General features: G+C 40.1%; 2 protein-coding genes across 2 annotated transcripts in view; both read right to left on the bottom strand.

Annotated features, from left to right (window-relative positions):
• Positions 1–412: 412 nt before the first annotated feature.
• LOC111236595 (ras association domain-containing protein 10-like) lies at positions 413–1,711 on the bottom strand. The gene has a single exon (XM_022765392.1). The coding sequence runs from the start codon at positions 1,709–1,711 to the stop codon at positions 413–415; it is 1,299 nt and encodes a 432-aa protein (XP_022621113.1).
• Positions 1,712–7,477: 5,766 nt separating this feature from the next.
• tead1 (TEA domain transcription factor 1) overlaps positions 7,478–14,063 on the bottom strand; it is a 48,836-nt gene continuing 42,250 nt past the window's right edge. Inside the window, exons 11-14 of the mRNA XM_022765370.1 lie at positions 11,332–11,505; positions 9,944–10,084; positions 9,643–9,795; positions 7,478–8,199 (exon numbers count right to left, since the gene is read on the bottom strand). Of these exons, the coding sequence (XP_022621091.1) occupies positions 8,086–8,199; positions 9,643–9,795; positions 9,944–10,084; positions 11,332–11,505 (582 nt within the window). The 3' untranslated portion in view covers positions 7,478–8,085. The remainder of the gene's footprint in view (positions 8,200–9,642; positions 9,796–9,943; positions 10,085–11,331; positions 11,506–14,063) is intronic.

Genomic DNA, 14,063 nt, shown 5'->3' with positions numbered 1-14,063 from the left:
AATGATCTGATTTTGGCATATTTCATACAATGATGTCATCATCTCATCTCTTAACCTGCAGCCTGCAGTCCTGTATGAGACATTCACAAGAGAATAGAGACACATGAACTCAAAACCAGTATTTTTTATTTATATATATCAAAACAACAGCTTTTAATAAAAAAAAACTGTATTTGTTCTTAAACTGGTTTAAGAAGGATGTAAAAAATAATAATATGGGGATTATAATGATGCCATACAAATATAAAAAAAAAAAAACACCATGAAGTAAGATGGGTTCAGTTTCAATTCACTGTCATCCATGTGGAATTATTACACTGAATTTTCGTTTACTTCAGAGTAATTATGATCCCTGAGACTGTAGAGGTTCTTATTTTCTCTCTAGTTAAAGAACAGATAAGCTGGTAAAACTCTAAACCAGAGACTCCCACACGGGGTGGCTGTCTGAGTCCTGACTGTGCAGAGAACTTAAGCCAGTGTCTGAGTCGTCGTCGTTCACGCTGTGAGCTTTTGACAGACCCCTGGCCTGCTCCACCCACTCGCTTTTCCTCTCCAAAGTGCTCATCATCCCCGTCTTATCATCCTTCTCGTGGCTACATCTTTCCTCGCTGGCTGTCCCTTCCTCTATGTCCAAAGTGTTCACTTCCTCCAGCAAATCCCTCATCTCCTTCTCCCTCGCCCTGCAAATCTCCTGGGTCAGCTCTAAATCGCTCCTAATAGCTTCTAAATCCGTGTTGAGGCGCAGACCGATGTATAAACTCGCATCTAGCTGCGTTTTGATCCTCTCTTCTTCCAAAAACAGCTCGTTTTCTGATGTTGTCTCTGCCTCGGTGCTGGGGACAGATTGTGCGCCCTCTGTCCTCCGCTGCATCCAGCGGTGGTTCAGCTCCTCCTGGATCTGCACCGTGAGGATCTCTATGAGAGCGTCCTGCTCCCACAGCTCCTCTTGTAGTCGAACCACCTCCTCACAGCGCCGGACATACTCTTCAAACTTGGCAAGTGTCTCAGTTGAACAGAGTTTGTCTTCCTCTCGGCTGGAAGCTGCAGCAGCATCCACCAAATACGTGTCCTGAACATAATTAATCCCGTGTCTTTTGATTCTGTCAAAATGCACCTTTGCCTCACACCTTTCGATCTCGGCGTCCAGCTCCTTAATCCTCTGGATCTGCTGGCGGATCGTGTGATCCTGAGAAACCACAACATGAACCAAAGTTTCCATCTTCTCCGCAGAGGACGCGTCTCTGTGCGCCGCGCGCGCCTTCCTTTTGTTGATCTTCTCCAACTTTCTGAAAGCTTTCCTCACAATCCGACGCTGTTTTTCAGGTGAGATGCCCCCCATGGGAGACCGCGCGGTGCCCTTGGTGACACAGGGGCTCTGTTTGCTGAGCACCACACGCGCCTCCGCGCTCCGGGCTCCGTGGTTCGCCAAAGACGCCTCGCTTTTCACCAGCACAAACTTCACGTTCCCCTGCTCCTCTCCCCACGCGACCCAAAGCCGTAAAATCTTTGTTTTGTTCGGCAAAATCCTCTCGAAACCTCTCCATTTCTCCACGATGCAGTACGACTGCGCTGCAGAAAGTCCGTGCTGTGAGTTTTGGTCTTCCAGAAGCACTTTAATAACATCAGCGCAGGTTGTGCGCTTTGACAAGCCGTGGATGAGCTTCTCCTCTCTGCAGACCCACACCGATATCTTACTCTCCTCCGACTCCATCATCGATTACTGTTAAACTGTGTCTCTTCTGAATAAAGAAAGAAAACAGCAGTTCTTGAAACGGATGTCTGGAGAAAACGCAGCGGTGTCCGGACTCATTTCCTCAGTGTGCATGCGCGCTGCGTCCCAGACACATCTGAGAAGTTGCGGACGGGGCTGGAGGTTTGGAGCCCCATGTGTCCTCTTGTGCACTTTCCTGATGCTGAGTCAAGGAAACACTGCGGTGGTCACATGACCACTAGCAAGTGTCGGTAAAGAGGACTTCATATTGTGATGTGTGGCTTTGTGTTGAGATGAGCCACAGGCTGAAGCCCAGATGATTTCAGTTGTAAATGCACAGGATTAAAAACCAGTTTGCCAACAGTTTTGTCCAGTATCCTGGAGCTGTACTGTGTTATGGCAGCAATCTCTGCTCCTTGATGTAACCTCAGGGTTTATGTGATAAATGTCATGAATATTTCCCCGATTCAAACCAGTGTTTAAACCACCATGAGATAATTAATAGGATCAAAAATTATGGTTGGATTCTTCATTCAAAATTTTACTGAGCTGACAAGGCACTGCAACTACGTTTTAATAGTCCTTGTAGCAATGTTTTTTTTAAGCTGGATTGTGCATTATATAGAATATTTATTGATCGACCGCATAGGGACAGAAAGACACCAAGCCTGGACAAACCCGTATGCTGTTGTTTGGTCTTCCAGCTCCCATAAAAATCCTTACAAAACTTTATAGGTTTTATTTTGTCTGATTCTGCTCTAGTGCACTGACCATGTAGTGCAGTCAGGTTTGAACCAGTACACGCAGTGGTTTTATATATTTACCTTTTTTCACTTTGTTCTATGACCGCAGGGCTTTTTGAGCAGTCCATGTTTGCATCTGTAAAAGAAGGTTGTTTTGGAACTAAATGTTTTCGTAGTGGTGTCAAGTAGAAATGGTTACAGCTGGTTACCCCTGCTGTCTCTCGCCCTCTGAGTTAGGAGAAAATATTGTACTTGATCCTTGACTTGTTATTTTTATGTGCAGTGAGAGATGATTACCAGCCAGGGACTGAACTCATCCTGTGAAACCAATTTGGCTAAAACATCTACAGGAGCTCAAATAGTGATGTTTTTTTTTTGGATCTGATGCCGCACCAAGCTGTTGCTTCTGAAACATCAGCAGTGACACAAAAGTGAAACAAAGATCAATCTGAGCAGAGCAGTGGTGACCTCTCTTTCTGTTGAGTTACACTTTTGTGTTCAGCGGAGATATTCAGACTCAGTTTGCTGTCGATATGAGTAACAGGGCTCAGACTCTTCATAGTGTAAATGATATTTTCAGATCCACAAGTGATTTAAAGGTTTACAGTCAGGACACCTGGAGGGTTAAAAAACATTGTACAACAGGTAAAGAGTATTAAAGGAGAGCAGCTGAGAATGAATTTAATGTTGTACAAGTGTTAGATGAGGCTGTGACTGATATTTCAGTGATACTGTGTTAAAAGATGTTGTCATCTTTTGTCTTTGTTGAGGACTCTCTCATAATTGTTTGCCTTTAGCTTCTCTTGTTTTCTTCTCATTGGCTATCGGCAGAGCCACCCTCAGACTTCAGCCTTGGTGAGTCTTGAACTTGTGACCCTTTGTTGGTAAAGAAAGTTGTATCTTGAAGAAACACCTGGAAGACATACTTTACATCTGATTTTGTTGGGTTGTCAGTGCTGCTCTGTGTCTCTGCTGGAGTCTTGTTACTCACAAGCAAGTAAAGCAAATCCAAAGACACTTGTGGTTTAAGAGGTTTTTGCACATGCATGTAGTGCGTATATGTGATTTGCCTTTAAACCCCCCCTTCAACACTGGGTTTTGGTGACAGTAGTAGTTGAAGTCCTCAGTGTCTCTGCTTTAACCACTTTATACTACAGAGCCTCGTCAGACCATCCCTGAAACTATGAAGCACCAAAAGTGCACAATCCTATAAATTTGTCATTTCAATGAAACACAATGTGTATAATGATGAATATCTAAAAAATTTAAACTAAAATTATATCAAAATTTGGAGCAGTTAGAGTTTTATATGTACACATGAAAAATGGCTTTGAACCACAAAATAAGAATTTTCTATACCTCTCACATCAGTGAAAGTGTAATATGCTACAAATGTCCACATGGTGGCGCAATGTGCTACAAAGACTAATCAGTTTTTGGACTGTAAATTGAAATTGAAATCCCACACTAAGACAAACATGGCTGAAAGTATAATCTGTTCAGAGGAGATAACAAATCTTTAGGCTCCAAATGGTCAACAGGACTAAATCTTCCAGTTCTAAGCCGCCGCCCTGTGGATAATTTGCAGCAGCTACTGAGTTGGAGTGCCTCTCTAACCAGAAATAATTTGGTCCACAATCACCTTTATGAGCCACTTCTAAACGGGGAAAGGTTTTCTCGTTTGAGGACTTTATTGATGATTTCTGTTTTAAGTTTTTCTTTAATCATTGTGTGTGAACAAAGCAGAACAACGGGCCAGTATTTCCAGTTTCATTAGACAAACACAGCATGCTGATTTATCACTAAAACTTTGTGTTTGTACTGCATGTTCAAAATAATCACCAGTAAGGACTTTATTCTGTCAGTCCTTCTTTAAAATCGAAACAATTTTTGTTCTCTATGAAATATTTTAATTGCAGCGCCAGAGGTTTGCTCTCAAATGTTATGTGGTTACACTTTACACACGCGCCATATTTGCTGGTGCCTGATGTATTTGCTTTTAATTTGGCATGTTGTCCCTTTAGTGATGGTTTCGGTTACTACAGTGCTCTACATCTGTATCCTCATGTCTGTGTGATGCAGGGACATGGGCAGTTAAACATAAAGCGAGTGACAGGCTCCATCTACTGTTGACCTGAGGGCTTTGCAGTCAAAGAGTTAAACACGGTGCATCAGACCCGACTGCTCAGAATCGACCATCGCGTGCCTGAAAATACTGCTATGGTTATTGCTTCAGCACAATAATTATATTAAATGCTTCACTGAAGTGACAACAAAAAGGAGTCAGTATTTTTCAGATTTATTTAACTTCAATATTGCATACATACAAAGTATCTAGAAAGCTACAAAATAACTACTATTATCAAGAAGGCATCATAATGTTACGGAGCAAAGACACGACCATACGCAGAACACAGAAACATAGCAAAGCCTCTTTTCTCTCCTTTGCTCCAACACTTTACTGTCATGGATATGGAAATATATCACACATCTGTACCAAGAAAAGCTAAGATAATTTTGTACAAAGCACCTTTTTACAAAAAAAAAAACAAACAAACAAAAAAAAACATCTGCACACAAAACCCAAATGTGTGTATGACAACTATATGTGAGCTATGTGAAGAATCATTTAAAGCCACCATCTGAAAATGGTCATAAAACAAAAAGGTACCAGTACCTACTCTTCAACAGAATTACAAATAACAAGAGCTAAACTGCTGATATGTTTGTAGCATGATTCCTTGACTTAGCTGATTTTTCTGTGTGCGCGCGCGTGTGTGTGTGTGTGTGTGTGTGTGTGTGTCCATTTTCTCTTCAAATGGTCCACCAGACATTCATGCCATGGAAGGCATCAGCCCTGCTGTTTTTTTTTTAAGTGTTGAAACGACATGTTAAAATGTACCAGCAGTGCAGCAGTAACATCATTACCATCTTATTGGGCTTGCAATATACAGACAATGTCATCACAAAACCAAGTACAACTGTATACAAGTACAATAAGAAAACAGGAACATCTCACTAAGTAATCAATAAATGTGAACGGATACACAGGGTAAACATAAAAAAGCCTATTAAAACCCCACAGTGTCCACAGGACTGTGGCAAAAATACTGAATGATTGAACTTTATCTGCGTCCACCAGAGACATTGTCTGCAATTATTTAGAGCTTCTTCTATTAAAATACTTTAGATGATTGTAACTTTTTATTTTTTTAAGAAACAGTAAATGTCTGAGCATCTATGGTCCTTACGGTGAAAAGTATATTAACCTTGACGGCCTCGTCCACACTGGCAGTTGTGAAAAATTAGTTTCTGAAACAGCATCTCAAACAGGTTTTGGAAACAATTTCAGCTTTAGCCACATTAAAACAGTTCCAAATTGTTCTGTAGACTTACTGTTAAATAAACTTTCACTTTTCATTGTGAGAGATAATAAATGATAAAAGCTCGTGTTGGTCCCTGCCTCGTCGACATCACAGCTGTGTCTGCATCGTCAAAGGTAACATTGAGAGAGTCTGATGTTTTCTGTGGTTTTCACATCGTGCGAGCACGTGGTCGCGGGAAAGAGGAAACCCCAATGTTTCTTTTTTTAAAAAAACCCAAAACAAAACACTTGAACCTGCAAGTGTGCAAGAAGCAGACAGCTGCAGTGTTTTTGGAGTTGACATCCTGCATGCAGTCAGCGGCTGTATGTTATCAGCAGGTTTTTCAGTCTTTGACCTCAAGCAAAGAAATAGGTTTTCTTCAAATACATCATTTGTGAAATCAATTTACAATGTAATAAAAATGATTATACCATTTATTTATTTTACCAGTAACCAGCTTTCCCCTGCTGTCATTATAATCCTTTGAAAAGGCAATGTGGTGATTGGTTTCACTTATGTCTCATTTTTGGTCTAGCAACATTTAATTTTTAGTTTGTGTTTGATCTTTTTGAAGCTGGAAAAAATTTAAACCAAAGGCACTTCCTTGCTACCATGCAGGACATGACAAAAGATTGACTGTATCTCTGTATTTTTGGTCTTTTACAACAGGAAAGGCAGTCGGTCTGTGTTTGTAGTACACTCTCAGAAAAAGGCTGACATTTGAGGAACATATTACAGTTAGAGAAAAATATAACCTGTATTATGACCGTTTTTGACCTTAATTTTGCAAACGTAATTTAACATTAGTATGCTGCCTCTGAAAAACCAACAAAAACTGTATTTTTAGGACTGTACCAATTATAAGAAACAATTTCTCAGATGTGGAAATGTACCAAGTACAAGCAGTGAGACATTTTTGCCCGTCTCATCCACTTAACTGATTTTTAGACTTAAAACAAAACAAATGGTAATATTAGAATATATTCTAAGGCACTGTACACTTACACTTTGGCAGATTGTATTGTGAATTTCTTACACAATGCAAACGTATGAAGAGTATTCCCACGTAGAGATCACAGTTTTAGTGGCATCTTTTGGAGTTCACACACAGGTATAACATGTTTAAGGCTCAGGATCGGTGTAGGCCACAGAAACATGTGAACATAGTGTGAACATGAAGGCAGCAACTCTCTGGCTTGGAGTTATTACACCGTGATCCCAGAGGGGAAAAGATATTCTGAGTCTTTCAAGGGGCAAAGCCACAGCATATTGAACAAAGCCTGCTGTCTACAAGTGATTTATAGTGTCATGATATTTAACCTGTTCTAAAACCACAGCTCTAACAAAAAAAAACAAAACAAAAAAAAAACATTACTAAGGCAAGTCCAGGAAGGGGAACAAAGTGCTTTTGGACAAGATGAGAGTCCGGTTAGTGTAATTTTTAGCAGTACTTTCACCTGTCTAAAACCTAAAAATTCTCTTATCAGTTGTCACAGAGGAAAGACTCGTTTGCAGCACAGAAATGCTTAGCAGGTGGTAAGACTTCTCTACATTTAAGGAGCAGACGCAGGCAAAACATTTGTAGTATTTTCACAGTGCATTCATTCTGCTCTTAGTGTCTAAGACTTGGAGTGCTTCAACGGGGATAAATATACTTCTGAAAGCTGATTTTTTTTTTTTTTAATATAACTGTAATTTTGCAATATTCACAACCACTTGCTTTCAGCTACTATATATGTAGTGTTGTGTTAGTATTGTTTCTTTGGAAAATCTATTGACTGTGGGTGCATGTCTGTATATCTACAGTATGTATGCTCATAAATTATGAACTACAGACATATAAAAACACACTCAAACATATTACAAAGACCACATCAGGTTGCTGGTAGAAAAGGCCAGCATCTGTTTTTTTTTTTTTGTTTTTTTTTCCTTTAGTCTACGTAACAAAGCAGAAGAAGACAACACACATATTTCCATTTACCAAATGAATCTAGTAAATTCTTTAAGAACGGCCACATTTATACTCAACAGAGACCAACTCAACATCTTTTAAACGCGAATTCCCGTATTTAAACATAAAACAACTGTACCGCAATTCACAGCTGCAGTCAAATAACAAACACTTATATCAAAACAAATTTAAAACAACTGACTTCACCCGATACCATGACCAAAAAGCATTGTAGGTGTGACTTTCAGGTAGAGGCACTGCCACTTGTTTTGAGGTTGGTAAGTCTATGAAAAGAAGGGGGTTGAAGGGAAGCTCTCATTCCTTGACCAGTCTGTAGATATGATGCTGGGCGCCGTGCTCGCTGTTTGAAACCTCAAACACACACGCCATACATAGCAGCGTCTCCTGGGTATCTCTATTCGTCACCACCTGCAAACGAAAAGACGAAAAAGAGTCACTTTCTAGTTGAGAGGCAGTGTAATTAGTGTGGACAGACACGAGAGAGAAAAAGGACTTTGCTTGTTTTAAAAACCATCAACATATAGGTATAGAACCAAAACACCAGCAGTCAGATGTAAGAAACTCAAAATTAAAACAAAAGACTGAAATATGCGTTCTTCTTGTCAGTGTTATGAAGTCGTGCATATGTGTAGGTCTGTTTCATAAATTTCAATCTCCGTGTAGCTAGCTGGGCGCGAGTGCAGAGCCTCATGACCCCTCCCGCGGGTAACCATAAAAGGATATAGACACACCCATCAGCCATTCCTGATTCCTGACTCACTGATTCCTGATATTGATTGATTTTCAGTCTTTTTTTTTTCTTTTTTCTTACACATAAAGTAGCAATAAAGAGCGCATGTGATGCTGTTGAGAGCTTCTTAAAATCAGATAACTTAAAAATTATAAACAACACAAAGAAATGTTTTACACTTGGAATCATTCAAAGCATGATCAGTCCACAGTCAGAGAGTTTAATTCGTGTAGGTTTAAGAAGGTAAGAGGATTGATTAAAGCGCTACTTGAGGCAGATATACTCAACCCAGAAACAAGCCATGAAGAGTTTAATGAGTATCCACCTCATCTGACATGAATATCAACTTATCTGTATTTTACCTGGGGTGTATTAGCTTGTGGAAAATATAAAGATACACAACATAAATTAAAAAGAAAAGTGAATATATAGAACCTGAAAATATAACATCAGGAAAGCAAAAGACATATGTAGAGGGAGAGGGCAATGATGACGGAAAATATTAGATTGATTGCGCATGTCAATTGTTAAGTTAATTTTTGATTATTAATTTAAACGTCATTTAACAGAGAGCATCAGTGGTTGGATTAAGGTATAGACTTTAAAATGAACCAAAATAAAACCTTTTTTGTTTTCCCTGCATCATTTCTAAAAGCTTAAAGACTTTGTGAGGTGGATTTTACAATCATCCTAGCTTTTACATGCTTTTGGGAAATGGGGGCCCTGCTTGCCATCTTGAGTGCGCACCCCCACATATGGATCTGTGCCTGTCTTTTTATTTACTTTTTGCTTTGTCAGTAGTGGTGAATGACATTTTAAGACCCCATGTGAGGGCTAATAACAGGGGTTTCTCCTGCCTCCTCTTATCCTCCCTTTTCCCCTGCAGATAATGAGGCTCCTCACATGGCGTTTCATCCCCTGTGGAATGAGAGGAATGTGAGACCAGCGAGAGGAACTCATCTCAAGGCTCAGCCAAACCACCCCCACCCCCCCATTTTTTTATAAAGCCAGCTGGAGCCACCAACACACCCTTGACAGCAAAGAGAAGACGAAGAAGAAGAAGAAGAAGAATGAGGATCCTGGGGAGGGACCTCACCCACTCAGGTCAGTGAGGTGATTACCAATAAGATAGTGAAGTTCTCCAGCACACTGTTCATCATATATTTCTCTGGTAGATGTTTTAGCTTATGGATGAAGTTGATCATGTATTCACACATGGGAGACCGGCTTATTCGGTAGACAAAGCGTCCATTCTCAAAGCGTGCATATTCAGTCTGAGGAACAAGAGAAAAGTTTAAGGAGATAAAAAAGAAGTATACAACAGAAAGGTAAAATACAAATGTGTGGTGCATTTTCTCATTGTAGTTCACAGCTTTTTAGGCATTGTTCCGAATCACAGGATGGAAAGATTTGAGTCCGTACCTCAACTTTCTCGACCACCTGTTTGCCAAAGGAGCAGACCTTTGTTGAACATGTAATGGTCATGTTCTCCGAGCTCTCATACTGACTAGTGACTCCATAGAAAGATCCAGTATCATCTTGAATGTTGCAGTTCAAGTCAGCCTAGCGAGCAGAAAAAAAAAAAGAGAGCATTGCATGTCAATGCACATTTTTTGTTTAGGGTCCACTTTAGAGGAATAAGCAATACATAGATAAACCTGTCAAACAGCAGAGTTTAGAGCTTTTGGTCTGAAAACATCTGCCTGCTGCAGCAGAAAACAATGCTTGAACAGCAGCGAGAGTGAACACAAACAGTAAAGTTGCAGACTGGACAGCTGCAGATTCAGGTGATACTTTTCTTTAGGTTCATCACTGAACACACACATTGTTTTGTCATTTGATACATTGCTATTATAAAAATATCTATCAAGTGGAGAAACCTGTACATACAGCGCATACAGTAGTATTGAACTGGAACACAGCACATATGTGCACTTTTAAAGGGAGCCAGAATTTGGTTTACATCTGGTAACTGAAAAATGTGTTAAATTAAGAATTTGTGATCACAGGGCTGTGGAGATTATGCATGTCCATGGCATATCAAATTAGAATATCTCAGCCCACATCTGAATAAGCATGTTAATGTGTCCATATTGGAAACAAGATTCTAAAGAGGATTAAATGAAGTTACATTAAAAGACTGATTTATAAGGTTGAACGGGTCTGCTCCCAGAGGGCAGCCTTTCTATGCCCTGAACATCCTGTTCATTATGGATACAAAAAGAGGAGACATCCTCCTACAACATTCTCCTCCTTCATTAAGCAAAGCAGTTATACATTCATTATTGTGCAGATTCTGTCTTTCATTTGAAATTTAGATTGGTCGGTCACTTCAAAAGATTTGAGGGGACTTGGTCCAAGTGCATACGGTCCCTACTTTGTTGGCTGCCGCTAGTTAGCATTTTGCATCAAGGAGGAAATACATGCAATGTTTAAACAGCCATTAGGAGTGCAACTGGGTCACTCCATTGTTTGGAGATATTACATTGAATTAGTGAGTGCTTTGATCAAAAGCTCTCCTGCTATGCAAGTCCAAATATAGCACAGTGCATTCTGCAAACATTAAGAGAGCAGTCTTCTCTGTGTAGTTTGATTACACCTAATCACTAAAGACGAACCTGAACAGAATGTTACTGAACACGATTCTGCTGTCAAACATTTGACTATGTGCAAAACGTTACCAATCATCTTAAGATCTGTGTGTGTGTGTGTGCGTGCGTGTGTGCGTGCGTAACATCATCAAGCTGCAACACTGCCGTTTTATATGATACTTATTAATTTAATCAGTGTGGCTGACAAATAACACTCACCCAGAATTTTATAAGGAAGAAGGAATTCTGGGGACCTTTTCCGTACAGCTCCTTCAGTCCTCCTTTCTTTTCTGGAAATTTATCATAAATCTGACGAATGTCCACCGACTCCAGCAGGGCGTCACTGTAGGAATGATTTGTCTGCCCGATATGTACAAATAGGTGCTTGTTGTACTGAAAAAGTAAATAGGAAATGGTATTAGAAACATATTTTCAATCTGGTCTTTAAAAAGAATAATCTTTTTCAGGTTGCATTATTGTGATTTAGAAAAGTAAAATACAGTCCATCTTGTCTGAATTTAAAATTAGAATCTCACATAAAAAGACATAGAAGCAACCTAAAACAGTATCAAATATCAATATCCAGAAAGGGTTGTTGAAGTAAAATAAACCAATTCTGACAAATAACCACCATAATAAGCAAGTGGTAGCCAGAATTAGATGAGAAATAAGCCTACACATCATTGCTTTTTATTTGGCTGTCTGCAAGGTTTTAGGCCTCTTTTCTATTTTATGATGTACAAATTAGGCAATGCCTTTCTGCTCCACTAAAGCCAAAAACAAACTGATCCCTTTATTTGTATTAAACCAAGCCGGGAAATGCGCGACTGCTTCACCCAAATTCTATAAGATTAACGTGTGAAATTATAAACAAGACAGTTGTGAAACCAAGAAAGTCTGACAAAGATACATCTATCTCAAAATTAAATGAGCTAAACCCATACAGTAAAAAAAAATCATTTTGTCAAAAGGTAATAGTGTAATTCAGTCTTCACTCAAATGAAAAGCAATATTTCTGCATCAAAGGCAACTACAATCAACCTAAATTGACAATATGGAATGAAATAATACAGAGATTTTTGCTCTATTCCTTTAAACTTTTCAACTGAGAATATTTGGTTTTGATGCATGGCCAAAAGCAGAAAAAGGAGCATAAAATCTGAGAACAACATTTGATTTTCAGAGGTTTTTGCCCTTGTCGTGACCGTATGAAACCTTTCATGTGGCCCTGCACTTCAGTCTAAAAGCTCACGGAACAGCCACTCTAGTATGTAGCCTTCAGGGCAATGCTGCATGTAAGATTAATGGCTGTTGTCATGTGATATCAATACCAAAAGAAAGGGCACAGGAAAATGTGGAGAAACATTAAAAGAATTGCTAAAGCAAATAATAACATTAGCTGTGATTTTAACCATGAAGTAAAGGCAGTTCTCCCAAAATTCAAACACATCAAATGTGCTGTTTTTGGGGCCACTTGAGAAAGTTTACTCAAAACTCACAAAGTTTACAATAACGGTTTAAGACATAAGGTCAACAACACTACCATGCGAAGGCCAGTCAGATCACTTATCCGTACTCTTAACCCCAGCATCCGGGTGTATCCCAACCAGAAGCCTTGGATGAAAAGGACGTCAAAACTCTCAAGAACTGTAACGCCAGCTTCAGGTCTGTATATACAGAGCTTCTGGAGCCAACCTGAAGACAGACATCAGGGAGGCTAACGTGGCCTGCAAGAGGAAGATTGAGGGCCACTTCACCAACAACAACCCACGGTAGGTGTGGCAGGGCATCCAGCACATTACCAACTACAAGTCCAGCAACTGCACAACTGTCAACGATAACGCCTCGCTGGAACTTGTTTTTTTTTTTTTTTTGCTCACTATGAGGTGAAAGCAGCGGGTTCGATGACTACCGTCTGCTCGCACTTACACCTTTCATCATGAAGTGTTTCAAGACTGGTCCTGCAGGAAATCAAAGTCAGCCTCCCACCTACCTTCGGCCCACACCGGTTTTCCTACAGGGCAAAAAGGTCTACAGAGGATGCCATTGCCACTGCTCTTCACACTGCACTGAACCGCCTTGAACACCAGAGGAGCTATGTGAGGATGCTTCTCATAGACTTCAACTTTAACACTGTCATCGTGAGCAGACTGGTCACTAAACTTACTGATTTAGGACTTTCCTAACCCACCTGCCACCTGCCTTCTCTATGCCCTCTACAGTCATTACTGTGCCCCCACTCATCCCACCAACACCATCATCATCAAGTTCACGGACGACACCACTGTGGTCTGAACTCATAACAGACTTTCAGATGAATAGTGGAGAACCTGATCCATTATACATTAAGCGAGACTGTGTGGAAAGGGTCCCCATTTTCAAAATCCTGGGTACGCAGGTTGCCCATGTTCCATCAAGAGTGTGCTGATGTACTGCATCTCTGCGTGGTATACCAGATGCTCAGCAGCGGACAGGAGAGCCCTTCAGAGGGTCATGAATATTGCCCAGAAGATCATCAGCTGTTCACTGCCCTCTTTAGAGAACTTATTCAGCTCCTGCTGCCTCAGTAGAGCAGCCAACATACTGAAAGACCCATCCCACCTTGGACACCCTGGCTTCTACCCCAGAGCCACATGAGAACTGAACACTGCCAAACACTTACACTGACTGTCTGGAACACAGAACAATGCACCTTTTTATATGTATATATTCCTAATTGCACTTCTTGAACATAGAACCACTGTAACTCAGCAAAAGTGCAATATCCTCAAATGCAATAACTCAGCTGCTTTTTTTACTGCATCGTATTGTTTTTATATCTTATTGTTCAAATGTATACATTTTATAATTTATTTATAGATTCTGCACTTTAAATTCTTCTGTTTTAATTGCTGTTTGTTATGAGTGAATGCACTGTCTACATTGCCACTCAGTTGTACTGTACTCTGTGC

This window comes from Seriola dumerili, unplaced genomic scaffold (assembly GCF_002260705.1).
Source record: "Seriola dumerili isolate Sdu_G_001 unplaced genomic scaffold, Sdu_1.0 BDQW01000674.1, whole genome shotgun sequence".
Lineage (NCBI taxonomy): Eukaryota > Metazoa > Chordata > Actinopteri > Carangiformes > Carangidae > Seriola > Seriola dumerili.
The sequence above is the reverse complement of the archived record's forward strand: the minus strand, read 5'-3'. Positions and strand labels throughout refer to the sequence as shown.

What these genes read in the sequence shown, in the direction of transcription:
- LOC111236595 (XM_022765392.1), bottom strand. Translation starts at nt 1,711, where the DNA reads ATGGAGTCGGAGGAGAGTAAGATATCGGTGTGGGTCTGCAGAGAGGAG.